Genomic DNA, 27,514 nt, shown 5'->3' on the forward strand with positions numbered 1-27,514 from the left:
GCTTTGATTTATCTATGGTGTTCTTCAAGGCCTGGGTGTCTTAATGTGGTATTATCAGAATCAGAATCTTTAATAATCCCAGGAGGAAATTATTTCCGTTGCAAAACTCCAGATATACAAACAACAAATTGTATACAGACAACATACTGCATATTAGAAAAACAGAATATATATATATATATATATATATATATATATATATATATATATATATATATATATATATATATATATGAAATATCAAATTAATATTTACAAAAATTATTATTTACAGTAGTGAAATAGATACAAGATCAAAAATACCAGACTAATGTGCAAAAGAACAGATTGTCTATGATTGAGTCCATATTACAGAGAAGAGGTGACAGACTCTCCTAGGGATGCGTTGTATAGTTTATGAACCACAGGCAGGAAAGATTTCCTGTTGCGCTCTGTGGTGCATCTGTGTGCAAGGAGTCTTCTGCTGAAGGTGCTCCTCTGCTGGGCCAGTGTGTCTCAGAGACGGTGGGAAACATTGTCCAGGATGGACCGGAGCCTGGACAGCATCCTCCTCTCTGGTCGCCACGGTGTCCAGCTCCTCCCCCACAAAATCACCGGCCCTGTGGGGGGATTTTTGACAACTTTTATCAATTCTCAAGTGGTAGAATTTTTCTTTTAATTTTGTACCAAATCTGTCAACAAACGGTATCAACCCGAAAAATGCTGGTACTTATGAGAAACAATAGATGATGAGAATGGCCATGGGTCTATTGTAGGGAGGGGTGGAGTGGTAGAGCTTAAATATAGATCTCACTATTGATTCTGCTGTCTCACTGACAAAACACCTCTACATACAAAACACCTCTATTGCTGTATTGTCAACATGTTTCCACAATTCAGAGTTTGTCTCATCGAATGTCTTTTTTTAACTCTCCAGTGGAGATTCTCAAGAGTAGTGGAGCCCTCTCCATCTCTGCCTAAAGACAAGGCCTTCTCCATCGCCACAGCCCTGCCTATGCCTTGCTACGGCTCCCTGGTGGATGACCTTTCCAACGTCTGCCTTCAGAGTGAGGAACGACTCCCGTTCAGCCAGAATGAACACAGCGCACAGTACATCACCCAGCAGCTCACCCTCCTGCAGCAGGTACACAGGTCCACCTTGCAGTCGAGTTGTTGTTGTCTCTATTTACCACTAGAGGGAGACATGCCTTTATGAATGCACAGGAAGACACTGATGAATCACCCCTGATTTAAGACTGAAGTTATACCTTTTGTAACACAGGAAATGTTCCAAGGATGTCATCCAGTTCATTTCCTCAACTCCAGACTACAAGGAGTCAGGGACAAAGTCTCGACCCCAAACAAGTGAGTATAAGGGTCCTGCTTTACACACATACAAATGGGGGACAAATTGTTGAGGTGTTCAGTGCTCATTGGCATACATTTTCTAAGTCCCTCTATAGGAGGGATGACCACCATTCCTCCATAAACTGTTACCCTCACTTGGTATTTTGATGTCCAGTTTGATTGGTTTGGAGCTGGTGACTCTAAAGGCCATAGCATTTGATTAACATCACATGCATTCACTGCACTGTTATTTCTTATATGGAAGACTTCACATTATTTGAAGGCCCGGTCAATATTTTAGGCCGATGCCCATTTTAAAGGAGCAATTCACCGATTACTGATACAGAAGCCTATATAGTAAAATGTTTGAGCTGGAATTAAAATGGACCTTCTCTATGTTGATTTTGCAATACGACTATGCTAAGGTACTCAGAATGCTACTTTCCTCAACAAATAACTTTATTAAAGAATATTAACATTATTATACATCATACTGTATATACAATGTATTACATTGTCAGCCAATTCTAAATTTACACTGAGCAAATTAAGAATAAATACCTAAAAAAAGGGCAATATGAGACCATTTCAGAATCACCCCAAGCATAATTTTCTGCATGCTATGTTCTGTAAAAAAGGTTTCCATAGTGCTGCATCTCGGAAAACATATACCAATACCAGTAGATACCAATATGTCTGTGATAGGCCAATATCCGCGGATAATATGGGTCTGACTCTACGTTCTTTACATTTCTTCATTGATTTATTTTTTCCTTGTCCCCTGTCTGTGTGTACAAAGTCTACTTTCCTCAGTACGTGGTTTTCTCCCCGTCTGCACAGTATACAGCTCCGCATGCAAAAGACGCCCAAATCTGAGTTTTTTGTTTTGTTCTGTTTTTTTTACGATATGTGACTCTCTAATCTAAGATCAGAACAATACAAATGACATTGAATCGGATATATCTGGTCCTAAACTAGATACAGATCAGATTTTTTGCAATGTGACTTCAGTTTGAACAGTCCTATCAAAATGTATGCGACTTTTACATAACTCTAGATCAACATTTGCTGCAGATCTGTTCTGGTGGGACTCTCTCACATCAGGATCCCACCACTCCTGGCTCTGACTCTGCATTCATGCACTGCTCCATACTGAAGCAGCAGATATTTCTCCCCAAAAGCCAATAATTAAAAATATGCCTCTCTTTATTCCCAACCTCGGCCTCGTTATCATCTGCTCACGAATGGCTGACTTCAGCTGACTGGACATAAGCTCATAAATGAAACCATAAATGCTTACTTCAGTGGCCTCCATGTTAACTCCTCTACAATAGCTTTCTGCGTCCAATGTCTTTGTCATTGTTCAGGACCGTGACCTGTGACACTGGAATCTGGTACTGGCCACATTTTTAAAAAATTATGTAAACAGCTAAACAAAAAAAGCAGTATAACTACTAAAGCTTGCAGTGTGAATGTAGGCTAAGAGGCGATGTTGCCTTGGTAACTTAACATTATCCACAAGTACAAACTCCCCTGGAACTCAAACTGTTGTAATTCCATAGATTTATCCTTTAGTTTGACCAAAACAGATTTCAAGTCAGTTTCAGATCGACAGGGTAATCCACTCTGTATCAGTACAACAGTTATACAACAGCCATAAATGAAGTAGGCCAAAGTGAGGCATGTTTTACTAAATGAGTTGTACAGCAATCGTAAGCTGCTGTTACTCTTTTAGTCCTCACTGACTAATTGGGGGAAAGCACCTACCCTTGAGTTTGGGCTACTTTGCTTCATGTCATCTGTCAAACAAATGGAAAGAAAACATCTAAAATACACATTTAGATGTTTATTTTGCTACACTTTGTCTATTTACCTATGTTTATTTCTCCTGAATTGTAGCGTGTGAATTTGCCTCATTTCCATACGTCTACATAACATTTCAAAAAACTTTTCAGAGATTTTGGTTAAAATGGTTACCCTTTTTACACGCAGTGTCTCCACCTAAATTATCAAAAGAAATACATTTGGTGAATATATATCGTATTCTAGAATTAGTATCATAGAATAATATATGAAAATGTTGTTGTTGTTGTTTTTTTATCACATTTAGTTAAACAAAAAAATGTGAAAAATAACTATTACTATTTCATGCTGCTATGGTGATATCTCCAAATAGCTTGTTTTTTTTACCCAACAGAAACCCAAACCCAAAAAAGAAAAATGTTGTTGTGGATGGTGAATACCTAAAACAGTTCTTGAAGTAAAGTTATGGTAATCAATATATCATTGTGTCAGTAATCATTTCTGGTATACATGTCACTACATTTGTCCCCCCCCCCCCCCCCTCACAGGAATGTGTCTCAGCATATCCCTCCAGCAGAGGGCAGCAGTCTCCTGTTATGTGAAGAGGCACCATCAGACACCTACCTCCAGCTGCTGCTCACATATGCTGACAGTGTTGCTAACTGGATCTCTGCTGAAATAGTCATCTGTGACTCTGTCAAGGTGAGAGGAGACATAACTCATGAAAAAAAGAAAAGAAAGGCAGCCATTATTGTCACAGCCTTCACTTTGATGGCATCTGGTCGGATTGGTGACACTCTTCATAAAACAGCGCTGATTGTATAGATCTTCTCTGCTGCAGAGTTAAAGATGTGTTTGAAGCATCCAGGTTTCACCAAAAAATGTGTTTAATACAGTTTCTTAAATTCCTTCAAAGTCTTCACTTCATGTATTATGTACAGTTTGGATGTAAACTGCAACTTGTCTGGTTGGTGAAGGCATACAACTGCAAGTTGCTAATTCTACTTTTAACATGGTATTAGATGGTAACTGTTAGTTGCTGCCCACTTAGAGGGACCAATTAGTTCGAAAAGTCATTCCTAAGCATTAACCCTGATAACAAGTCAGCAGAACAACTTCCCAACATTGGCAATGGGACCATCCGAAGGGCATGTGAATGCACAATAAAATTATAGTAAATGTCCTGTGGTCTTTAAAAGCTCTCTTTTGTTTTACAAAAAGCTAAAAATAAATGTATTTGTATTATTGTGGATGTTTTTTGTCCCTCAGCTATTTCATACTTACACATACACACTCCAATCAAACATTTTTAAAAAAAATAATCAGCTATGTTTGGCACATCTGTGCTTTCATTGAGATGTTTCATATCTTTCATTTTGACAAACTCCAACTGACACTTGGTCAGCTATCTACAGTGCACTCTGGTACTTAAAATTCACCTTCAATTTCTACTACTTTCATCACTTACATTTCATCTGACATTTCAACTGCTTTGGCCTCTTGCTCTTGGAAGGTCATTTCAACTGCTTTCATGTCTTATGTCTGGGATCAACTACTTGCACTAGCAGTGTGTGACGGCTATCTCTCTGAAACCGTGTCCACACAGATGTTTTTCTACTGTGGCGCTGCCTGTCTTCTACATTGATTTTGCCTATAATAATGGCCATAAATAATGGAATGTCTCATTTAATTTAAATTTGAACTTTCCATAGAAATGCCAGAGGGATTTTTAGTTGTAAAGGGATAGTCTTGTTTTTCATCCCGGTGACATTCTTCATATATACACATTGAACCTGTAGTGAGCCTGTTATGATTGATATCTAAAGATCATCTCACTGTCACTTTTTTCCTGCAAACAGGTTCAGCCTCGTACAGGCATTGCTCACATGGGCTGTGTGGCTCGCCCGTGGCTCTTTACATTTCAACATCTTTCACCTCTTACTCACTTGAATTACAGTTCCACTGCTTCGATTTTTCACATCTCAACTGGCAGTTCAACTACTTTCAGTGTAATTTCTCACATACAAGCTGACAATTCAACTTACAGGGCTTAGCCTTACAATTTAAAGTTCAAATGCTTTCAACAATTACAACTCATTTTAACAGCTTTGGGGTTTTCACAAGAGACGCTTCAACGCTTTCAATGTTTCAACTTGCCTCAACTCCCACTCAACATCTCAGATGCAATTAACATTCTAAGGGTCTTCTCATACCTACCATTCGTACAGTGCACAAGCACGATTCACGGCTAAAGTCTATTCAGCATGAGTGAAACTGTAGAGTGCCATGCTTCCCGGCCGCGGCCCGAGTGAGAGATGTGGGCTTCAGCATGGCACAAATGCACACGTATGAGCATCTGATGGAGTTGGAGTGATGATGGAGGTGGAGTTTTTACTGCAAATTTGGTCAGATGAAAACATTCAAAACAGTTTGACAAGACAAAACCTCTTAGGGGTGATGGCATATACATATAAGCATCCATGCAGTAGCTCTGATCTTAGTAGGTTGTACTGTGAGTGCAACCCGTACCGGGGCTGCAGAGGAAGAGGGAGGGGGGGATAATCATGCTGAAGTACGGCACGGATCAACTCACAGTACGAATGGTAAGTGTGAGTAGCTCCTAAGACATTTTAACCTGTTCACAGTGTTTTGTTCACACATAATCACCCGCACTTGCATTAAACAGTGTACAATGCAGTCTTTTTATAGTTTTTTTTAAAGACCTACTAGGTTTTTTGTATCATGCCTCATTTAGCTTTTTTTTTTTCATTGAAAGCTCTACTCTCTTGCAGACTCAAGTTGCTTTGCTGTCCAAGTATCTGTGGATAGGAAAACACTGCTATGAATCAAGGAACTTTGCCACAGCCATGCAGGTCCTCGGAGGTCTGGAGAACGTGATTGTCAGGCAATTACCAGTAAGGCTGCATCTCATAAATTCCTCCTCACACAAACTCAGAGTTCCTGTAGTAAGTCAGATGCCCTCGAGCTAAACCTTTTCTTCAGCTGTGATGAAATCGGGTGGTGTTTAATTAGTTTCACAAATGAGAAATTTGCATTAATGCATTCAAATACGATGTAGAAAGTGTGAGGGTGATGGGGAGAAACCTGTCCTGTGTCTAGGAGTCATTTAAAAAACCCACAATTAAAAGACACCAGTGTTGAGAATATACAAGACATTTCCATATTTCCACGGGTTATATTCATCGCCTCTTGTGTTGCATGAAGCCAGGGTGTAATTAGTCTTCTTTTTTGAGCTACTAAATAAAACTTCCTCCTCTCTTGCCAACAGGCTTGGAAACATCTGTCTTCCAAGGTGTGCGAGATCCTGGAGGAGTTACGAGCTGTGCAGGTGTGTGTGTGTGTGTGCGTTAGCGTGTGAGTGTGTAGGTGTCTTTGAGCAAGCACACACGTATGTTGTTTGTAACTGAAGGCTAGACCGGTCACATATTGTGAAACTGGGCTGCAGGGCAAATAAATCAATAGAAAAACAGCTTCAAGCAACTTGCCTGCGTGCTGAAAGCTTACAGCTGGCTCTGCTTCTGAAAGTTCCCCTCTGAAGCAACTGATGTGTCAAACAACACGCACCACTCTCATGCCAACCTTCCTGTTCAGCTGTAATAAAAAGAATCGTGTATGCTCTCTAGGCTTTGACATGTAATTTGTTGAAAATCATCTCTCATCATATCACACCGCTACACTGGACAAGCTAATTTTGGCACCAAACACCTGAGACTTTGGCTTAATTGGAAATGTACTAAATGTTCTGTTCCAGTAAGAACTAATTTATTTACCGTGTGGATAAATGGCTCTCTTCTCAGGTGTTTCTGAAGAGTGATGACCTGTGTCTGATGGGAGGAGAACACACAAGGAGGAGGCCCACCCTGCCGTCAGCACATATCCTGGCCATGCACGTCCAGCAGCTGGAGATCAGAGCCTTCACACTCACTACTGGTGCTTACAAGTGGACCAAGCTCAGGTGTGGGCACATATTTTTTACGTCTGTAATAATCTGCTGTTGACCTTATGTGGCGAGTGAATGTCCTGTTTGTTCTATTAATGCTTTTGTCTTTTAAAGTTGTAATACGTACATTTTTCATCTAGTTAATTGTCTACTGTCTATTTTAAGTTATCTAAGAGTGAGTTGAAACAATGATGACTGATCATATGACCCACTAATGAAAGCACTTGTACTTCTACTTCGCACTTGTAATCTGTGTGTCTGTGGTAGGGCTACCCCGAATAGTCGACCAAGCACTGGTCAACCAAAAAATCATTAGCAGACGAAATTTCATTGGTCGAAAAAAACAAAAAAACATTTGGAGCTGTGTCTTGTGAATGAAGTGAAAATCTATGCGACTCTAGAGTGGAGGGCTTGTAATTTGAAGGGCCATATACAGCAAGTCGTGACACTTATTCACTGTCAGTGTTTTTTTTTAAGACGGCAGGTCCCTTGGCTGTGCATTAAGACAGTTAATAATTAATAGACAATCACATCTAAAATAAGGGATCACTTTGGGATATATATGCACCGATTAGTCGACTAATCGCACTAAATGACGACCACTGGTCGACCAAGAAAATCCTTGGTCAGGGGCAGCCTACTAGTCTGTGGCAACATTCCTCTGATGTTTGTCTTAGAAATGTGGTGCTTTCAACACTATTTGCTTTTTTAACGTCGTCCCTCTGCTCTGTCTGCCGCCAAGACAAGTAGTGACACTATAAAAGTGCGGCCCCACATGCACATCCATTCATTGCGAGCGAAGGGGGCGAATAAAACATTTGATTCCAGAGGCTAAGCAAATTCATGTGGAGTCCAACTTTGATCGCTTAAGTCACAGCTTCAATCGATAATCGGCTGTAGTTTTCCAAGTGAGCCAAGACGGAGGAGACGTAGATTGTTGCTGTGTCCAATAAGCCGATATTGCCTCGGCACGTGTGACAGTAAGACGTTTATACCGACGGAGAAAATAAAAAGCAAGTCACCTCCGCGTGCAGACAGCTAATTATGTATTCATGCATCAAATTTATGTATTGTGAATCTAATTTTCGCTTTGTTGGTTTTATTTTTTTGAATTGATATCACTTATGGTATATTCATTTTCATAGTAATTTAATTGAGAATCAATTAATTGGAATCCTAAGCCCATGTCAGATAAAACTGGACTGATTTTGTTTAAATGTGATTTTTTGAACGTCATACAGACATTTGATGGTATGAAAATGAACCTTCCATCAAACAAACTTGCAAAAGGCTTGTTTGAATAATAGCTGCTCTTCAGTAAAGTTAAAGAAGTCCGTATAAAGTCCCTTCCTCCTGTAACTACATTATTCAAAACAAACGAGTCTCCACTGTGCAATTCATGTCTTGGTAATATTGTTCAAGTTTTTACTGGCACACTCACATTTTCTGCTGTTATTTTTATGTATACACATTAGAAAAAATACAAATCCCAATGCATTCTGACCTGTCACCATGGTTATTAAATGACAATTAATTAATAACAAGACCAGCTGATTGCAGCCCTGTAAGGGAGAGCTCATCCAATTAGCGCTGCTACAACTGCTGATAGCAATGAATATGTTTATAAAATGCCCAGTCCCCTCTCTTCCTCTTATAAAGATGAAATTGCATGCTAGAATTTGTATTCATTTATTTTTAGTGTGTTATTGGGGAAATGGACATACAGACAGTGAAATTAGCCTGATAACTATCCTATCCAGTGACACATTATGTTATATGTTAGTGTCATTAACTGAAAATTAGTTCTCTCCCCACATCCTGAGAATCCATCTATGACAAAGTCGGCCAACTCGCTGCGAGGACGCATTTTCCTGTGTCCTTCTCCTTCACTCCAATATGGCTGACCAGATGCTGAGGTCACAACAAGTGGCGGTTTGATGGTAATGGCACAGCTGTTGGATTTGAGTTGTTGTTAGGGGTGCCAGTGTTGCACCAGATGGCGCCTGTGGGATGGGGTTTGATTGGAAAAGAGGTTTCAGGCCAGCTGCGGAGAGCCGACTGGCTATAGCCAGATGCTGGGGTCAGGGGTTCTATCACGGAAAGGCAGAGACACAGCTGGTTTCTGTGGACCCAGGGTTATCCCCGCTCTCTGCAAATCAGGTCACAGACAGAGCTGATTATGCTGCCAGGAAGGAAACTTGGGTATAATATAAATGCTTTTCATGTTTTCACTTTCCTTCTGCTCTTTTTTCCTCTTATTTCTTGTTGCTCCATCATCCCATCCATCCATCCATCTTTGGCTCAAGGAGCATAGCAAAGGTCGTGAGTCAGGTCCACGCCTTCCAGGAGGCTGTATACACCTATAGCCCGGACCGGGATCTGCAGGCCTACCTTCGGCGCCGCATTGCCCGGCTGGCCACCTCTGACATCCATCTCTTGGCTGCTGACAGTGATGCCAACTTCCAGCAGTCCAGCGAGCGACAAACAAGGAGGGTCCAGGACACACTGAGGAGGGTTAAGGCCACCTTCCAATGAGCCCTGCCCGAGTCACATCTCACAGCCCAGAGCGAGTCATCACCACCAGGTTAACACCTCGTGTCTAAGCCCAGACTGAGGCCCTAGCCAAGGCCCTCAGATGCCCCTGTTGTCCTGGCAGCACTGCTTTGTGGACATGAAAACTTTTTCTGCCGTCATATGTTCACTATCTCTCAAAGGTCCCTTAACTCAAGTCATTAAATCAGTTTAGACTTTATTTATAACTCACACCCTTAAGATTACACAAGTTTCCATCACAAATCTGTTCCTCTTACAAAATCAGTTTCTTTCTCAGCTCATATATTGACATTTGTAATCATTATGTGTGAGTTGACCCTGCAATTAAGCTATTAAGGCCTCATACTGAACATGGCAGCAATGCTTTCAAGTCCAACATCAAGGTTGGATGGCCAACAGACTTGATGAGGGCCTTTAGGTGAAATCCTTTGATAGCCAGAGCTCTAGGGATGACCAAGTGCATCCGTCAGTCCACAACTTGGTCCAGACTGAAATATCTCAACAACTATTTTCCATTTAATTTTTGTGGATGAATTCTAATGACTTTGATGATCCCCTGACTTTTCATCTGCCACAACAGTGAACTTTACATTTGTGGTTTTCAGTGAAATGTTTGAACAACTACTGAACGGATTGCCATGAATTTTGGCTCAGATAATCATGTCCCAATCAGGATAAATTATAACAACTCCAGCGATCACTTCACTTTTCATTTACAGGCAGGGAGCATGTTAGCATGCTGCATTTAGGTCCAAGTACTAATGTCTAAGTCGCTTCACAAAGCTGCTAGCTTGAATTTAGACGCTTGTAAGACCGTGTAATGCTAGAAAAGAACTAGCTGTCATAACATGTTTCACATCGCCGAATGGCAGAAATATTAAAGCTGTCCTGAATAGCCGCAATGGAGCACAGAACGAAAAGCCTGCCATCATGGAGATGCCCCAGACACGATCGATCATCTTTAAAATATAACGGCACACACTTACAAACTATGATTTATTCGTACGCACAAAAAGACGTGATAATTGTTTGAACTAGAGCCCTAGTTTAAAAATGTGGATAGCAGCAAACACTTTCAAACTGTGTCTTATTTATTCATCCACACAAAAAGTGAGATGAGTCGTGTGAAGAATGAAAACATAATGTTAGAAGTTTAAACCCTGCCTCCTCTCTCACCACACGAGAATCTCAACTTGTCGGTTTCAGAAAGTTACATATATTGTAATAATACCAATAATATACTGGCGACATGTTCTAATCTTCTGGCACTGTCTTGAAGAAGGGTCTTGTGGCAAGACCTAGTTTCAAGACTTTCATTACGTGCTAACGAGGTTTGTATTATTTAATAAGATTCTGTTGAATCATATCGACACACAGCAAATCTGGGAACATTTATCATTCCAGTAGAGGATTAATGTGCACATTGCACAGAATGGGTTTAATAGGAGCCCAGCAGCTAATTTTTACCCCAGGCCCTCCAGCAGGTGAATCCAACCATATCAGACCATGAAATAAAATCTATTTGATGTTGATGAAATGTGTTTGACTTGTAGGAAAGGAGACAAAATAATGAGGAATATAAATTTACTGAACCATGTATTTTGCTTAACTCTCAATGCCTAATTTGTGTTATAAACTTGTATTGTATACCAATTGGGAGTTTACCGAATGAGATTCATATGACTAGATTGGTAAATGAATATCTAATATTAATCCCATTCAAACAGCACAGTGTGAAATAATTGCATTTTTTTTTATCTACACAAGCTTACTGTCGTGACAATAACTTACCATTACACAGAAAATTATAGAACATAATGAGATGTCGGTGTGCAGAATGTTATTTGAGGAATGATGTTCAGTCAATGTCTATTTTTCTATTTTCCTGCCCGCTCTCTCTCCCCGTGGTCTTCTGCTGTGAAACACACCGTGGAGATGGAATGTGACGTGCTATAAGGATTTGCTTTATTTAGCCAAATAAATGAGATTATATAAGCCCTCTCTTGCCAAAGCGTATTATTGTCAGGCAATAAATGTAATCGAATGGCTGTGTGGCAGGTTACAGTCCTGTTACATCTATCAGGGGACGTGTGGGGGCGGTGAAGCTGCTGGGACTGGATGGATTACTTCATAGTGAACTTAGTGAGCAGTTTGGACAGTCTGATGAATTAGGTCAGAAAAATTCACAACAGGAGATTCTTTGTGTCAGAAGCGTTCTCCATACTGTAAATGCTCTGGTTTAGGCCACAGGTGGCACCTGGTTAGACTGTGCAAGGGGCAGGACATCACGGGGATTACACTGTGGTCGGTTCATAACTTGGTGACACATTATATTATCAGTTAGTAACTGAAAATTTCCATTTTTCTGTCTCCTTCCCCTTCACTCCAATATGGCAAGTCTCTTGCCTTTCCTTGATGATTTTTGTATCCGTCCTTACCAACAAAAGTTCATGAATCTCGTCATCTCTCTGGTTAGACATTTTAGTGTCTTTGTGTAAATCCCCCTCCTTCTTTACCCTTCGATGTTTGTTTTCTCCCAGTTTCATGCCAGCCGTATGATTGAAACATCATCGCCAGCCCACAGTGAGCTGTTCTATTCACGCATGGGCTCAATCGGTGGACATTACACAGACTTTGTATTAGGGAGCTGGCAGAATAAAGTCTGTTTGATGTTCGGTCCAACTGATTTTAGACATTTGTGTTCTTACATACAGCTCCTCCGGGTAATGTTTAGATAAGTTCCAGTTTGCAGTACGTGTGTGAAAGGGGCTTTAGTGTGCTTTTTGCCATTCCCTCCTCCTAAATGATCACTCTAGGATTTGTTGGTGTAATGTCAAGGACACTTTATCACTTTGTCATAATATTTGAACATATGCATTATCTTTGCATTTTGTTGACACTGGCTTTACTTCCTCAATCATTGGGATTCCACAGACTCCACTGCCAAGAATAATAGTGACTGTAAAATTAAAGTTTTTTTATTTATTATTTTTTTCTCTTTTCTTCTGCTCTTATTAAAACCGGATGTGTAGAAAATTATTGGGCTTTTGGTGAAGATTTCTATGTTTAAAAAAAAATGATATTTTTTTCATTGCAAACAAAGCAATGTGAAAGTATCTGTCATACAAAGTGATATTGCGTATGGTAAGTGCTGTAGGGCTGACTGTAACAGAGATTCCAAACAGAAGTAATGCATCATTTTCTGTAACACAGGGGGTTTATCAACTCAACATCATGTTTCTAAGCAGTCCATATGAGTGGTGAAGTATTAAAGCACATTTTTGACCTGTTATGAAATGTATCTGCACATTTACTCAAGTGCTGTTCTTAAGTACATTTTTTAGTTGTCCTTCACTTGAGTATTTTCATTTCATGCTACTTCATACACCTCTGTCCCTACATGTATTGTCATTTTCACTCCACTACATTTATCTGACAGCTGTAGTTACTTTGCACATTTTCATAAAAGATGCACTGTATTACTCTATCCAAAAGTACATTCAACAGGATATACTCTACTTTGACCTGCTACACTATTAGAATGCTGCTTACACATGTATGCATTGTAATCTAATTATATAATATATAATACAAAGCTGATGGGGCATTCTACAGGACCAATGATTGATTTTACTTTAATCAAACAAAACATCTGAATGCAGGATTTATCATGGAGTGTTGGCACACAAAGACACTTTGTTTAAATACAGGACTGACTTCTTCCACCACTGACCTGGAAGAATGCTTATAAAACCCCCAGACATTTCAAAAGGGATTGAGTTTACTGTTATATATGTTATTATATATGTGAGTTATAAAACATTAGAAGATATATTTAGCCAATATGATTTTGTACAAACGGCCCAACAAATACCAATGGGATAATTTGTTTTATGCAAGCTCTAGTGTCCCAGTAGAATACAGTCCCTTCTCCCATCCTTTCCTCGGGGACAGACAGACAGTCAGGGCCCACACTGGCAGACAGAGCTGAGGAAATAGGCGCAGTGTGAAGGCGGCGTCCCGGTCGCTTTTTATTGTTATCTAACGGGATCAGGGCGCATCTTCAAAGCCTCAAAGATAAAGAGCTCCAAAAGGCTGAAGGGACTACTGCCTCCACAGCGACAGGTCGTCGATAAAGGAGACAACCAGGCCCGGCCTCTTATCTGCTTTGTTATAGAACTAAACGATCAGTTTAGCGGCATTGTCCCTGAGCTGCTGCATGTGGCGAGCTCTCGGAGGGCTGCGCATCCCACAGGTTAGGCGCTGTCTGCTGGAAAGTTGTCTCCTCGTTTATTTGGCGGCTATTGACATGATGTGTTACTGTTAGTTATCGTGTTAACGCTTCACATATACCGCAGAGGGATGCACATTCAAAGCCAATCATAATTTACAGTGATTTGCCTATTTATACCCTATTTCTTGTTAATATGCGCCGCCTTTGGTATGTGAAGCAGTTAATTTAAGGATTACCTCATCCTCCCGTGGGCTTGTTTGCGCTCACAGGCTTTCCCCCAGCTTCCTCGCAGCTTGTTTTAGCATATTTACATGTGAACGGGCCGACAATCAGCCGTAATTGTGTTGCTACTGTAATACCTTTGATCTGTAATGTTTGAAGCGCCTGTGCCAAACGCTGGCTCTTGGGCAGCCGGCGCCACTACTCACCAGGGTATCAGAGGCATGTCAATACGAAACCAGAGGATTGCTTGTGTTTCCCCCATTTGACTGCAGAAGTACAAGCGAGGGCTGAAATATATAATTTGTGTAATATAGGCCTATAGGTCACCATCATTAGGATTAAGTGCTCACATTTGGAGCTTCTCCATAAACTCTTAATTACTAAGGATAACTGTCATAAAAGCAGAGGTGGAAAAATATTCTCACACATCATTCATGTGTGTAAAAGTAACTATAAAATACTCAATTAGGCCTACAAGTAAAAGTCCAGCATTCAGGATAAAAGCATTTGCAACAATATACTTTCAAAACTGGCCATGCAGAGTAACCATGTAAAGTATGTAAAAAGTCATAATATAGTATGTAAAAAGTCGTTTAGAAGTCAAATTATACTTAAAAAGTCTAAAAAGTCATAACAAAAGTCAGACACCCCATTAATACACTTTCATATTATTATTATTGGTGTATTTATATGTAAGCAGTACTTATTTAGATATAGGTGGTTATATCTATAATTAAGCACCATATTTCATAAACTGATCATGTTTTATGTATAAACTCTTGAATCTGAAAAGTACAGTTGAGTGAAAAATATAGTGGAGTACAATAAATCCATGAAATATGGTAATAATAAGGTAGAAGTAGCTTCAAAGTAGCATAAGAATAAAACATCAAAGTAAGAGCAAAAGTACCTCAACATTGTACTTAAGTGCTTTATACCACCCAATTTCTCTTGATGCTTTGAATTCCACATTGGATAAGTCATGTTTAGATAAAGTGGGTCATAAGATCAGTCAAGGACAAATTAAGTTAATTGTTTAACTGAGCCAGGCCTAAAAGCACTGGTTCCTCCTGTGCTACTGTATGCAGCAGCAGCAACATGAAAGTGTCTCCACCTCTGCAGGAGATACAGCTGTTTCTGACCAGCCCCCGGTTTCAGTCAGGGCGGACAAATGTATCTCACAGACTTGGCGGCGCCAGGTCTTCACACACTCACAGGATATGTAAAGACTTCAATAACGAGCCATTAAGCCCTAATCATGGGGATCGATCAGGCGTTAACAAGGGCCTCTACATATGCTAATGTGAAGCGAGGGCCAAGGCCCTATAAAACCTGACCCTGGCCAGAGGCAGCCACAACACATTCCCTCTGACATTTACAGGTCACTGAGCGGCACTGCAAACATGGTGAAATACTTTTCTGTGGACTGGCTGGCCCAGAGCCATCAGCAAATCGCGCCGCCGGAGAACCACGGCTCTGGCACGGATAGTGCGCCGACCTGCAGACCCCATATTCCCTGCGTGGTGCAGCCGCGTCCCCCGACTTTTGGCAAGGGTTACCTGCAGCCTAAACCCAAAGCATCAAAGCCCGTTGAACACATGGGGTCAAATGAGAGCAGCGGGCAGGACTCCAGCCTGAGCTCACCTTTCAATCCAACGAGATGCGCCTCACCAAGTAAGTACAGCAGTTAAACCTAACAGTGGAATACGGCTTTTATCTTTGAACCAACAAATAAATCTCTACGCACACACGGTGTATGTAACCAGTGTCCCTCTCTTCAGTTTCAGAAATCAGCGGGTATTCATCCGGGTACGAGAGCGAGGCGGCCTCCTCTGAGTGTCTCTCTGTGGATGAGGGAAGCGACGCGGAGAGAGACGGACCGCAACGCCGAGTGCGCACTAAGTTCACCCCCGAGCAGATCAGCAAGCTGGAAAAGATCTTCAACAAGCACAAATACCTGGATGCCGGGGAAAGAGTGAAGACGGCGCAGAAGCTAAACCTCACAGAAACTCAGGTAAGAGGAGACCCAATGTGAACAAATCAGTTTCATAACATTTAATGACAGGCTCTGACTCTGTATTGCCCTGAATACTTACTAACTTTATGTCTGCTTTCTCTCAGGTGAGGACCTGGTTCCAGAACAGGAGGATGAAGCTGAAGAGGGAGGTGCAGGACTACCTCGCTCCCCAAATCCCACCGGTTATGTTCCAGCCCCTGCCCCCGGTTCAGTATCACAGCATGGCTGGACAGAGACCCCACTACCCCGCGAGCGGCCCGGCCTTCTACACGCTCCCCGCCCCGCAGCTGGTCCTCAGGCAGCAGATGCGCCCTCACCACCCCCCTCATCTCATGATCCACAACCCACATTACTACTGAAGAACTGTCAACCAAGAGACCTTTCCCACTGAAACACTTAGAATCCAAACAAGTGCAATCCAGAGCTGTTTTATTTGATGTGTGAGTTTTATTATAGCATATTTGATATAAGAGATGTATATAATATACAGGAAAGTCTATTTATGATTGAATAAAGTTTTTATCTTCTATACTGCAGCACTGGACTCAAGCATTTTCTTTGCTTTTCATACATAACATCCAAGCATTGTATTAGATGTAGGCTACAACAACAGTGGATAGCTCAAGATAAAGCTGATGATATTATCTTCATTGCAGGATTAGTTCAACATGAATAGATCATCCTAGCTTTCATCTTAAGGCTGGAAGATAGAAGTGATAAAGACGGCAGTTGTCCATTAAGGTTAAGGGCTCTTATCAGATCTCATTGTGTGGATCTCCTGCTTTATTCTCTCATAAAATCAAGATATGAGGCAAAAGCCCAGTCAAACCAATCCATATGAACAAATCATAATAAATGCAATCACTGAGGAATGTGCTGTTGCTACAACAATCAAATTCTTATTGAACTTCTCACTGGCATCGTGGTTTTTCCCTTACCTGTCGACAAAGACTGACCATATGCTGTGCTTTCATATGCGTGGTCTGCCCCGATCTCTGCACTTCAAACGCCAGCTAACGGGGAGATCATGGTCAACAATTAGTCCTAATTAAGCCGCCCATTGATGAGTTTACACTTACAGCGGGAGCCCTCCGGCCTGGCTCCAGAGAGTCTGGGGTTTTGTGTGGTCACGGATCTGATCTCAGGTTTGAAGTCTGAGGCCTGCGGTTAGAACCTGATTATGTGATGTGGTTTGGAGATAGACGCACTTTAAAATACTTAAAAGGTCATATACAGTATGTGCAAGTTAGGTTTGTGGCCTATGTAGAGCGTGTTTCTACATAGTTTAAATTTCCAGTCAAAATAAATCGTGTATACAAATTCAGTGGGATTTTTGAGAAAAGCAAAGGTTCAGCCACTTTTACTGTAAATGATTCAGGCAATCACCACTATGCTTTGACGCTTACAGATTACCTGTTGTACTGGGTTTGAATCTACCCGGAGGCTCCTCAGCAAATGTCTTATTCAAATCAGTCAACGCAGATCAAACGTAACTTTCTCACTTTCTGACTGCGGTCACACCCACCCTGTCCTACCATCACAAAGGCCTCATCACCAGGTTCTTGATGCTCAGACAGCAGGGCGCTTCTGTCTGCGACTGCAAAAGCCAATCACAGATATGACAGCCAGGATTGAGATATTTAGATTAGAAAATTATTATTATTTTTTAACTTTTTTATAGGGCTGCAACTAACGATTATTTCAGGTTATTATGATATAAAACAGGACATATCCGTATTTAAGAGGCTGAAAACAGCATTTACTGCTATTTATGCAGTGAGATATTGGAGGGTAGAATGAAAGGAAGGGGTGTGTGGGAGGCATTAGTGGGGAAACAGTGTTAAACTGGGTGAGTGGTTGGGTTTAATTGGGTGAAAAAAATGCATGTTAATGAATGATAAAAGTTTATTTTTCGGGTCGTAAAAATATGCGAGGTATTGGGGTATGGATACACCAACATATGGCCGAATGATCGTGACATTTTATGGGACGGAAGATACTTCACAATAGTCTATTTGGTCTTCATATCTGGCATTGTCGTTAACAACCTTGTATTCATGGGGATATCGCCCTGAATCCCTTTATGCAGATGCCAGGTAACTGATACTCAGACTTACTGGCGCCAGCGCCTCTCAGCCAGCCATGGACGTGAGAAAAAACACAAGCCAGCCTCTATTAACCTCAATTACAACGACCATCAAGTTTCTATCGTTCCGTTGAGATCCCTTTGCATATGCAAATAAAGACGTGTGCCCCTCCTATATAGCGGCCAAGAGTTACTCAAGGGGCAGCGACACATACGCACACCTTGAGACTACTACTTGGATACAACATGGCAAACTTCTCTGTGGCATGGCTTTCCAAAAGTTACTATGAGGATTCTGCGCTTCATTCAAAAGTCCATAGCAATATGGAAGAATTTACAAAGGGATCGAGAAGCCAGTTCTCCCCGACCTCACCGAACAGTAAGTCCACTGTTGTCTTATGACTGGAGATCGACATGTATTGATTTGGGCTCAGTTAATTCAACTCTCTGTTCTTCCTTCCAGACAGTTGCGGTTACATTTCGGGGTCTGAGAGCGAGGTGGGGGATGACAGCGAGGGTGAAGCCACCCAGCAACGAAGGATGAGGACCAAGTTCACCTCCGAGCAAATTAGCAAACTGGAGAATGCCTTCAACAAGCACAAATACCTGGGTGCCATGCAGAGGAGGAAGATCGCTGAGAGGCTGAACCTCTCTGAAACTCAGGTAGGTTTAGGCAGCGGTTGGCTCTCCAGGCCTCCGGTGACAGTGCAAATGTCACCAATGAAGTCAAAGCAACATTAGAAACAGTTACTATTCATCAGATCTGGTCCCATAGGGCTGAATGGTAGTGTAGCTCTCAGTAAATCAACTTCTTAGGTTGTTTTGTTTTTTTTAAGTAAAAGCATAATGAGTATGCAGTGCATTCGTTAATGGCTGCCTTGTATTCCCCAGGTGAAAACGTGGTTCCAAAACAGGAGAATGAAGCTGAAACGGGAGGTCCAGGATCTGCGTCCCGAGTTCCTGTCTGTCCCCGCCGCTCTGTTGCCGCCTCTGCTGTTTCAGCACCCCGCCCTGAGTGGACAGCTCCCTGCCGGCAGCGGCTTCTACCCGCAGCTGCAGCCGTTCCACAGCACGGGCCTGCCCGCTCCTCTACACCAGCAGTACCGCTCCCACCCTGCCGCCTTCATGCCTACACACTTCTACTGAATGTCAAAAGCCCCAAAATGTTGTCTAGAATCTAGATTTTTTTGTCTCCACTGTTCTCTCTGAAAGAGGGGTTGAAAACTTGTGAATATAATTGCTTTTAATATATCTGAAGCACTACGGTAAATGTTGATGTAAATTGTATGTATAATTAGATAATGTAAATGTATTTTCTGTACATATTATATGTTCTATGTCTCAAATAAAACAGATTAAAACACTACAAACTGCTTATTTTACTCGTTGTGTTTCAATCAAAATTCCTTGGAGTATTAACAATATTTTCTCCAGTTTTACACTACAGCATGGTATCACAAATGCATATTTACACAGTCACAAAATGTAGGCTTGAGTTATTACATATAAAGCCATATATATGACATATAGACAGTTTTACCAGTGACGGATCTGATTCGATCCTCCTAAAGTAGCTATGGAGAGAAAACACATCACCTTTTGGCCACACAATCAAAGCCTTACTAAACCCGGGGATCCGGCGTGTTGCCATCTGTTGCAACAGCAATGTTAACTGTAACATAATAAACAAATGGCTCAGGCTAGTGTTCCTGTTTTTCACCGCACTGTGCTTTATTCTCACGCTTTCTTTCTCTCCCTTCAACTTTTACTTTGAAGAGAGTAGTGTTCATGGAGGATCACAGTGAGCACGCCTAGATCGCCTCTAAGTTAGAATATAGGGGAAAGTATCGGGATGTGTTTGGGGTATCCTGTCCAGTCTGTCTCTCGGTCCTGTGAAGCGGCTAAATTGACGCAGTCTCCGGCTGGTGCCGGCAACTATTTTTTTCCTATGGGCGTCCTGTGGCATGGCTCCAAGCTGTGAATGCTCTCTGCTCAGTTTTAGATTTGCATCTTCAAAGGGACATCAAAGCGGAGGTAACTGCCAGATCATTGAGATCCATTGAGCTCTGTTGTCTCCCGATTGAACAGTTCGCACCTAGTTGAGAGACGCGGAGGGACGGCGCCCTCAAGTCTGCCCGAGCTGCATATTGCCTCACGTTAAAGTAATTAGGTGGCACCAGCTAAATAGATGATTGATAAAAAATAAAAAGTGTCTATGCCTTATTCACTTATGAATTCGGATGGAGAATAGGAAATACCTGTTAGTGGAGTGATTGCATTCACTGCAGGTGTTCAGACTCTGACATATGCGTCTGTCAGCTCTGGGCTCCTTCTGCAGGTTTTATGATGAGCTGATTCAACAGAGGACTGTGGTTATTCAGCAGGGCCTACTCCCCATATATACAAGAAGATTTAAAAGGAAAACAAATACTGACACCTCCCACCAGGAGGCACAATTATCAAAGGAGACATTATGATTTAAAGCATCAGTAACTACTCTAATGAGAAGAACATTCTTCATTTAAAGGCCTACTGGACCATATAGCCATTTATGCAGCGTCTCAATACAAAGCACCAGACAATGCGAGGCCTCAGTGTGCAGCATTAACTGGGGCAGTTCCTGCCACTAATGGTCACATGAGCATCAATAAATGATCTGTTGTGAGAGGGCAGAGCATTGGTGACTGGAATGACAATAAGGGTTTCACTGATCCTTTTGAATCAGGTGAGTGGCTGGGTGAAGAGGTGCTAACAGTCTCACCAAAGCAGCAGCTGGATCGCAGCAGACATACTGGAGCCAAGGCTGGATGATGAGGAGAGGCTAAAGGTTGTTCACAAGTTTAGTGAGAAAGCCGCTAATGAGATCTGCAATACGGACTGATGATTACAGTGATGGAATCAAGCTTACAGTGTATGGCTGTTTACTGTTGTACATGGGGGATTAGCATGTGGACTTGGATAAAAACACTGAGCGGTCAGTTATGATTTGTTTTACTGTTACTAGAGATGCACTGATCCGATACCTGGATGAGATATCAGCTCTGATATTGACTAATTAGCTGTTGATATTAATAAAAAACAAATGACTGGACTTACTTGGTTACTTTGTTACCTTTTTTTGACATGTCAAGCCTGATGCCTTCACTCACATGGCAAGGTATACGGCTCATTCATTCAACAAGTAGGATCGTATCGGGTATCGGCCGATACGCTCAGCCCAGGTATCGGTATGGGATTGGATCAGAAAAAACTGTATCGGTGCAACTGTTACGCTCGGAAAACTCACAGAAGTCATATATGGTGATTTAATAATTCAACGCCTTTTGTCAGAGGCGGAAAGTAAAGTGCTTAAACACAATTTTGAGGTGACTGCACTGACTTTATGCAGCATTTGCATTTGCATTTGATGTTAATTTAATTTACTTTTCAGAGGGAAATATTGCTATTTTTACTCAAATGGGGTTTTTGACAGATATAGTTGCTTTGCAGGTACATTTTGACATAATAAAAACGTGATAAGTGTTCATAATACAATGCATTGTTTTCACAATGTTTCCCAACCTTTTTGGCTTGTCACCCTTAACAGCAGCATCTAGTTAGATAAGATATATTTTAATGTCCCCGAGTCTGTCCTGCTGCTCCACAGATACAATCATACATGCTACATCGTCAAAAATCTCGGCAACACATAGTTTCATGTAATCATTTTCACATACACCTTCTTACAATGGTGAACTATTGCACAACAACATTCTACATTACCTGTTATTGTTGAGATCGTTAGCACTGAAAAGCAAAAAAAGGAAAAGGCAAACACAATGTTACAAATATGAGAAAGCTAAGGCAATAATTATATACATATTTACTATGTAGGTAAGATCAGTGTTTAACAACTAATAACTTAAACACTTAACCAGTAGGCACTGATGAATGTTTATAACAGATCAGCCTGCTCTGGGGGACCCTGAAGCTTCTACCAGAGGGGAGGATGTGAATTGGATCAGACACTTTTTTATGAGCATGTCTGATAATAGACTGCTCATAGACTGTTTAGAGGGACAAGTATTTTTTAACCTCCACAACTACAAGCAAGCAATCTCTGGGTTCAACTGCACAGACTTTGAAACACTCTGAATCTTAGTGGAATTATTGGAGAGTTTACCGCTTTGGCCTCAGAAAGCTATTTAAATGAAAATGTGAGAGGTTTCGAGTGGAAATGGAACCCATGATCATCTGAAAGTGCCCGACTATGGGATAACAGACAATTTAGAAGAAAGTGTAGCAGAAGTTGTGTCTTCTTTCCAAGTCCATTTATCATCGCACTACCCCTTAGATTAATCTGGTGACCCTTAGGAGGGGCCCGACCCCTTTATAGAGAACCACTGGACCACCTAACTGGAGAGTTAATACTAGCCCCGACTTGAGCAGCCACAACAGTAAAGCGCTGCTTATGCATTTATGTATCAACAATTTAATAATGTCATATATAGTAATATATCAGTCACAGGGGCCATTTTGCTGCATACCTTTACTTTTGATTTTTATTACATTTTGCTGCTAATACATGTGCACTTTTACTGAAGTAGGATTTTTTATAGTATTGTTTTTTTTTAACTTTAGTAAGTATTTATATATTTTATACTTGCACCCAAAGATCTTGTTCATTAACAATTAAATATATTATTATATAATATGACTGACACTCTTAGACTTGAAAACATATAAGAACAAACTGAAGCTATGGTGGACCATAAATTATTTTTTGGTGACACACTGTCCAGTTTTGGCAATGTATAATGACAACACTTTTAGCTGCAAACAAAAAGGTAAAGAAAACAGTATAAAAATGTATTGTTTTTATGGGGTTAAAGCGGCAATACTCAGGCAATTTCTTGGGCACTGTTGCCCATCAGAGTTACCCAAAAGATTGCCTAGTGTATCATCACCCTAAGTCATGTATGTGTAAGCCAAAAAATATTAAAATGTTAAAATAGTTAAAATATCTTTAATGTCTGATTCAGCCTCCTCAACTTAATAAAAACATTTACAGTCTAAAAAGTCACAATACATAAATGTTGAATCCAGTATTTAATGCAAAGATGTCTTTATTCAAAAACAACAACAACAATGTATTCAGAAGCAAACAGATGTATTAAATGAAGAACAATAAATAACAATAAAGCAAAAAAAATGCAGTGTCACTTCACTCCACACACACATAATGCCATCATGAATGAATATGATGCAATTTGAGCTATGATATTACACAAAAACGAACCAAAGAGACACAAAAATCACCTGCAGTCGGTGTCAAAATAAACACTTTGCAGTCTACCTCTATATCTCTAGCCGGACTGAGGCAGGCTGGGAACCCCGGTGAGTGTGCGCTTTGAGGTCAGCCGCCATGCAGAGAGGATGATGAAATGGCATTCTGCCTGGTGGAATACCTCTGCAGCCCCATTTTCCCATGCCCTATGCCTCTTTAAAGTTACATCTGAAAAAGGTATATGCATAGGAAAAAGGAACAGCGAGTGTAAAGAGTCCTGCTGTCCTGACGCCGCACACGGGAGCCTGGAGGACAGAGAAGAGAAAAAAAAACTGCTCAGTTCAATTGCTGCATTTACAACAGAAGTAATTACTCTGACTCACATGGTGAGATTGCTTGAAAAATTAAAAAATGAAACAACATCTGCTCAAAATCTGGTCTTTTAAAACACAGTTAATACAATGCTAAAGTTTGGATGACATTTCTCTGGTTTCCAACATTTTTTAAAAAATAAATAAAGTTTCAAAATGCATGAGGCATGAAGAGGACTTACCCTGTTAAGCTCCAGATGAGTCTCTCCTGGGATGGCACCTCCTCTTGGTCATTTATTCCTCCAGGGGGACCTTGAAGATGTTTGAGAAAGACAGAGTAGCGGTTGTCTGTGCTCACTCAGCACTTATCCTCCCACCTTGGGTTCCAGCCATGGCGACACACCTGTGGACACCACAGGAAAACACAAAACCAAAAAAACACTGATCCCATAGCTCAAAATCCTACACAAAGTTCATTGTCTGTTATGCTCAGATTACTCTGGTTAAAAGTGGATTTGTTACAGTTATTATCTCCTATCTGTCCATGCTGTAGACGTCAGAGGCAAAGCGTTCAGGACGGCTTGTCCTGCCACTGGAGAAGTTTCTTATCTGTTTTTCTGTTCCCCCCCTCTCTCTCTCCCTCTCTCTCTCTCTCTCTCTCTCTCTCTCTCTCTCTCTCTCTCTCTCTCTCTCTCTCTCTCTCTCTCTCTCTCTCTCTCTCTCTCTCTCTCTCTCTCTCTCTCTCTCTCTCTCTCTCTCTCTCTCTCTCTCTCTCTCTCTCTCTCTCCGAGAAGAGGGGCCCCCATGCTTTTTAGCACTCAAGGTCTCTAGACAAGGACTCTCAGGGTGTGATGATGTGAGACACACACACACACACACACACACACACACACACACACACGCACACACACATACAGACACACACAGGCTGTGTAGTGTGCAATGAAGGGAGTGTTATGCCATGTCAAGGCCAGTGCAACCAGGCAAAGATGAAACTGTGCTTTTTTTTCTCTATGCCTCTGAGTTTGCATCGTGAAGAGCAGCAGTCAAACATCACAGGGTTTAGTAAAGGGAGATCTGATCACATTGGCCCAGTTAAGGTCATCTCACACCACACCGAATCAATACATATCAATAATAATATCTCTGTATCTCTGGGCTAAACATGCTAATCACCAGCACCACGAAGAGAGTTGCATTATATTGACATCTTGAACTGCAGTTTTTGAGTTTAGTTGTTGAGTGTAGCTCAATACATCCATGCTTTACTTTTGAATCATATTCAGGCTTGGATCACATTATTATGAAAGTCAGTTACTGAATACAAATTGCATGGATTTTTTTGTAATTAGTAACATAATCAATTGTATGACAAAAATGTTATTGAATCCATGTAATAGCAAGTTTTAGTCTATTGTTATTTTTAAGAATCCCACCTGAAAAATGAAATTAATATTGTTGACATCAGCCCCATTATCAGCCCCCACTTTAATAATCCCAATGGGGAAATTGTTTAAATGCGTGTGATTGAATGGGAGCTGTCATAAGAAGTGTACCTTGTCTATTTTTACCTGTACTTTTTATGCAGCATTACTTTTTGACAACATTGTCTAGGAAGTCGGAAAGAACCTGTGCTATTCTCAGCTGCTCCAACAACAGTGGGAAACTTCAAATTTATAAAAAAAAACTGAATGTGAACTACACAAACCTTAACCTAATGAAGAGTACTTGTAATTAGTTACCTCCATCACTGATTAACTCAGCTACTTGACGTTTACATTGTGGTCATTAGGTTGCTCTAGTTAGAGAAACATCTGTTATATTAACACACAAAGCGCTCGCCCGATTCGTCTACACCAATAGGACTATTTTGTGCTGAAAGGTTAATTCTATCAATAGCGATCAAACCTTTATTTAAGTTTGAAGAGAAATGGTTTGAAAAAAGCAAAACTCCATGCATAGTTAACAATAGTTTGGCCTTGAATCATACATCTTACTTATATAAAAACCAAAGATCTTTAGTTGCACTCTAGAGATTCATATTGAAAATCTATTATTCAAGGGGAAAACAGATTATGTGAGCTGGCTGATTTGAGAGAGAAGTTCAATTTTACTTCATGTTGAACTACTTGATTTAGGGGAGTCAATTTTCTATGAAAGAGTGCAACAAAACATTTAAATATTCTGGAGTTAAGATGATAAAACATTTGTTTCACCTTGTCTCTAAGGCCTGGAACAGAAGACAAGACTGTTAATGTATTCTAATTCCTCCACTATTGTTATTATACAGTATGTATTCTAAGGGGTCTATGCATGTGATATATATTATAAATTGTTTTTCTTTCAATTTGGCATCTTAGTGTATGTATGTAGAATTCTGGAGTTGGATTATATTAATCTGTGGGGTTTTACAGGCTGGGCACAATAATTAAAATGTCATGAATTCAGTCCTGTGTTATTTAAAGTAATAAGATGTCTTCATTTTAAGAGTGTAGACAATGGCTTTACTTGTAGTACACAGACTTCATGATTTTTAATAATATGTTGTGTTATTATACCCTATGTTACTCCATACAGGCTCGGACAGACATACATATAAATCCTCGACCACCTGGTGACAGCAGTTTTAAGCCCTGACTAGAGGCCAAACACTGTTTATAGTACTGTATAATGTCATCGTAGATATATGTTTTAATGTTTTCAGAATAAAATATAGGTCAGGTTTACAGTGTATGAACAATGAGTGGCACAAACAGTGACGGCAGTGAATACCCACACTGACAGTGTCTGAGCGATGCTGTGTGAGCCGTGCCCCTCTGGTGAGATAAACACTAAACTATTTGATCAAGGTCTCATGAGCGGGGCCATATTTGTGCTCTGACGAGTGTGCGGTGGTTTGCAAGTGCCTGTGTTGACTCTTACAAATATGTACTGTACTCATACAATAAATCATACAGCATCCTCCCCTCTGTATTCTCCAAAACAAACTGCTTATAAAACAACGGCAAACAAGTGTACTTTAATGCAGCATTCCCCCCTTCATCCAAATGTTGGACTAATTTCCTCCCTGTCTCACACGGGACTGCTTTTAATTAGGAACACTTTAACATTCAGGCTTTTAAAATCCAGTCTTGTTTTTCTTTTTTTTTTGCAGAGTGTTTATTTGAGCAGGGCAAATTTGCAGAGTGAGGCATAAAAAAGGCAACAAAATCTGCTAGTTCATCTAAACACATCTGCCGCGGAGCAGCCTCCAGTTCACTCAGCACAATTGCACAGCCCAGGCGAAACGTGGTTTAAGAATTTGACATTTTGACAGCATGGGGTTGTGATATTTCCTGAATTGGAATGTAATAAACATTTGTCTTTAGGCGCGAATTGTGAATTTGGGGGATCTGTTATGCTCATTGTCTACAACAAAGGTTCAGTTCCAAGACTTAAAAGCACCTGCTGTGGAGTTTGTGTGATTGCAGGACAGAATCTTGTAATACAAGCGAGTGTTTGAGGATGTGTTAGCAGCTTAGTTCTTGTCAGTTTATCTGTTTGGTCCACCATTTTGCCAACTATTGGATGGTTTGCCATAAAATCTGCTTCAGATATCTATAGTTTCCAGAGGATAAATCCTAATGACTGATCGCCTGACATTTTCAACTAGCGCTGCCAGCAGGTCAACAATTGCACTTATCTACTAAAATATCTCCATGTTTACAAGATGGATTATTCTTTGTACATACATTA

The 27,514-nt window shown here is 40.7% G+C and overlaps 2 protein-coding genes across 2 annotated transcripts in view; both read left to right on the forward strand.

Annotated features, from left to right (window-relative positions):
* kndc1 (kinase non-catalytic C-lobe domain containing 1) overlaps window positions 1–10,049 on the forward strand; it is a gene marked incomplete at its 5' end in the record, with an annotated part of 52,001 nt that extends 41,952 nt beyond the window's left edge. Inside the window, 7 exons of the mRNA XM_083922381.1 lie at window positions 917–1,123; window positions 1,262–1,344; window positions 3,678–3,831; window positions 5,922–6,044; window positions 6,419–6,478; window positions 6,948–7,105; window positions 9,397–10,049. Of these exons, the coding sequence (XP_083778507.1) occupies window positions 917–1,123; window positions 1,262–1,344; window positions 3,678–3,831; window positions 5,922–6,044; window positions 6,419–6,478; window positions 6,948–7,105; window positions 9,397–9,625 (1,014 nt within the window). The 3' untranslated portion in view covers window positions 9,626–10,049. The remainder of the gene's footprint in view (window positions 1–916; window positions 1,124–1,261; window positions 1,345–3,677; window positions 3,832–5,921; window positions 6,045–6,418; window positions 6,479–6,947; window positions 7,106–9,396) is intronic.
* Window positions 10,050–15,502: 5,453 nt separating this feature from the next.
* On the forward strand, window positions 15,503–16,475 carry LOC310953520 (homeobox protein pv.1-like; the record flags this gene model as incomplete). The annotated part of the gene is made up of 3 exons (XM_083922581.1): window positions 15,503–15,773; window positions 15,881–16,113; window positions 16,221–16,475. 3 exons carry the CDS (start codon window positions 15,503–15,505, stop codon window positions 16,473–16,475), a joined length of 759 nt encoding a protein of 252 aa, XP_083778707.1.
* Window positions 16,476–27,514: the final 11,039 nt, after the last annotated feature.

This window comes from Echiichthys vipera (genome assembly GCF_963691815.1).
Source record: "Echiichthys vipera genome assembly, chromosome: 11".
Lineage (NCBI taxonomy): Eukaryota > Metazoa > Chordata > Actinopteri > Perciformes > Trachinidae > Echiichthys > Echiichthys vipera.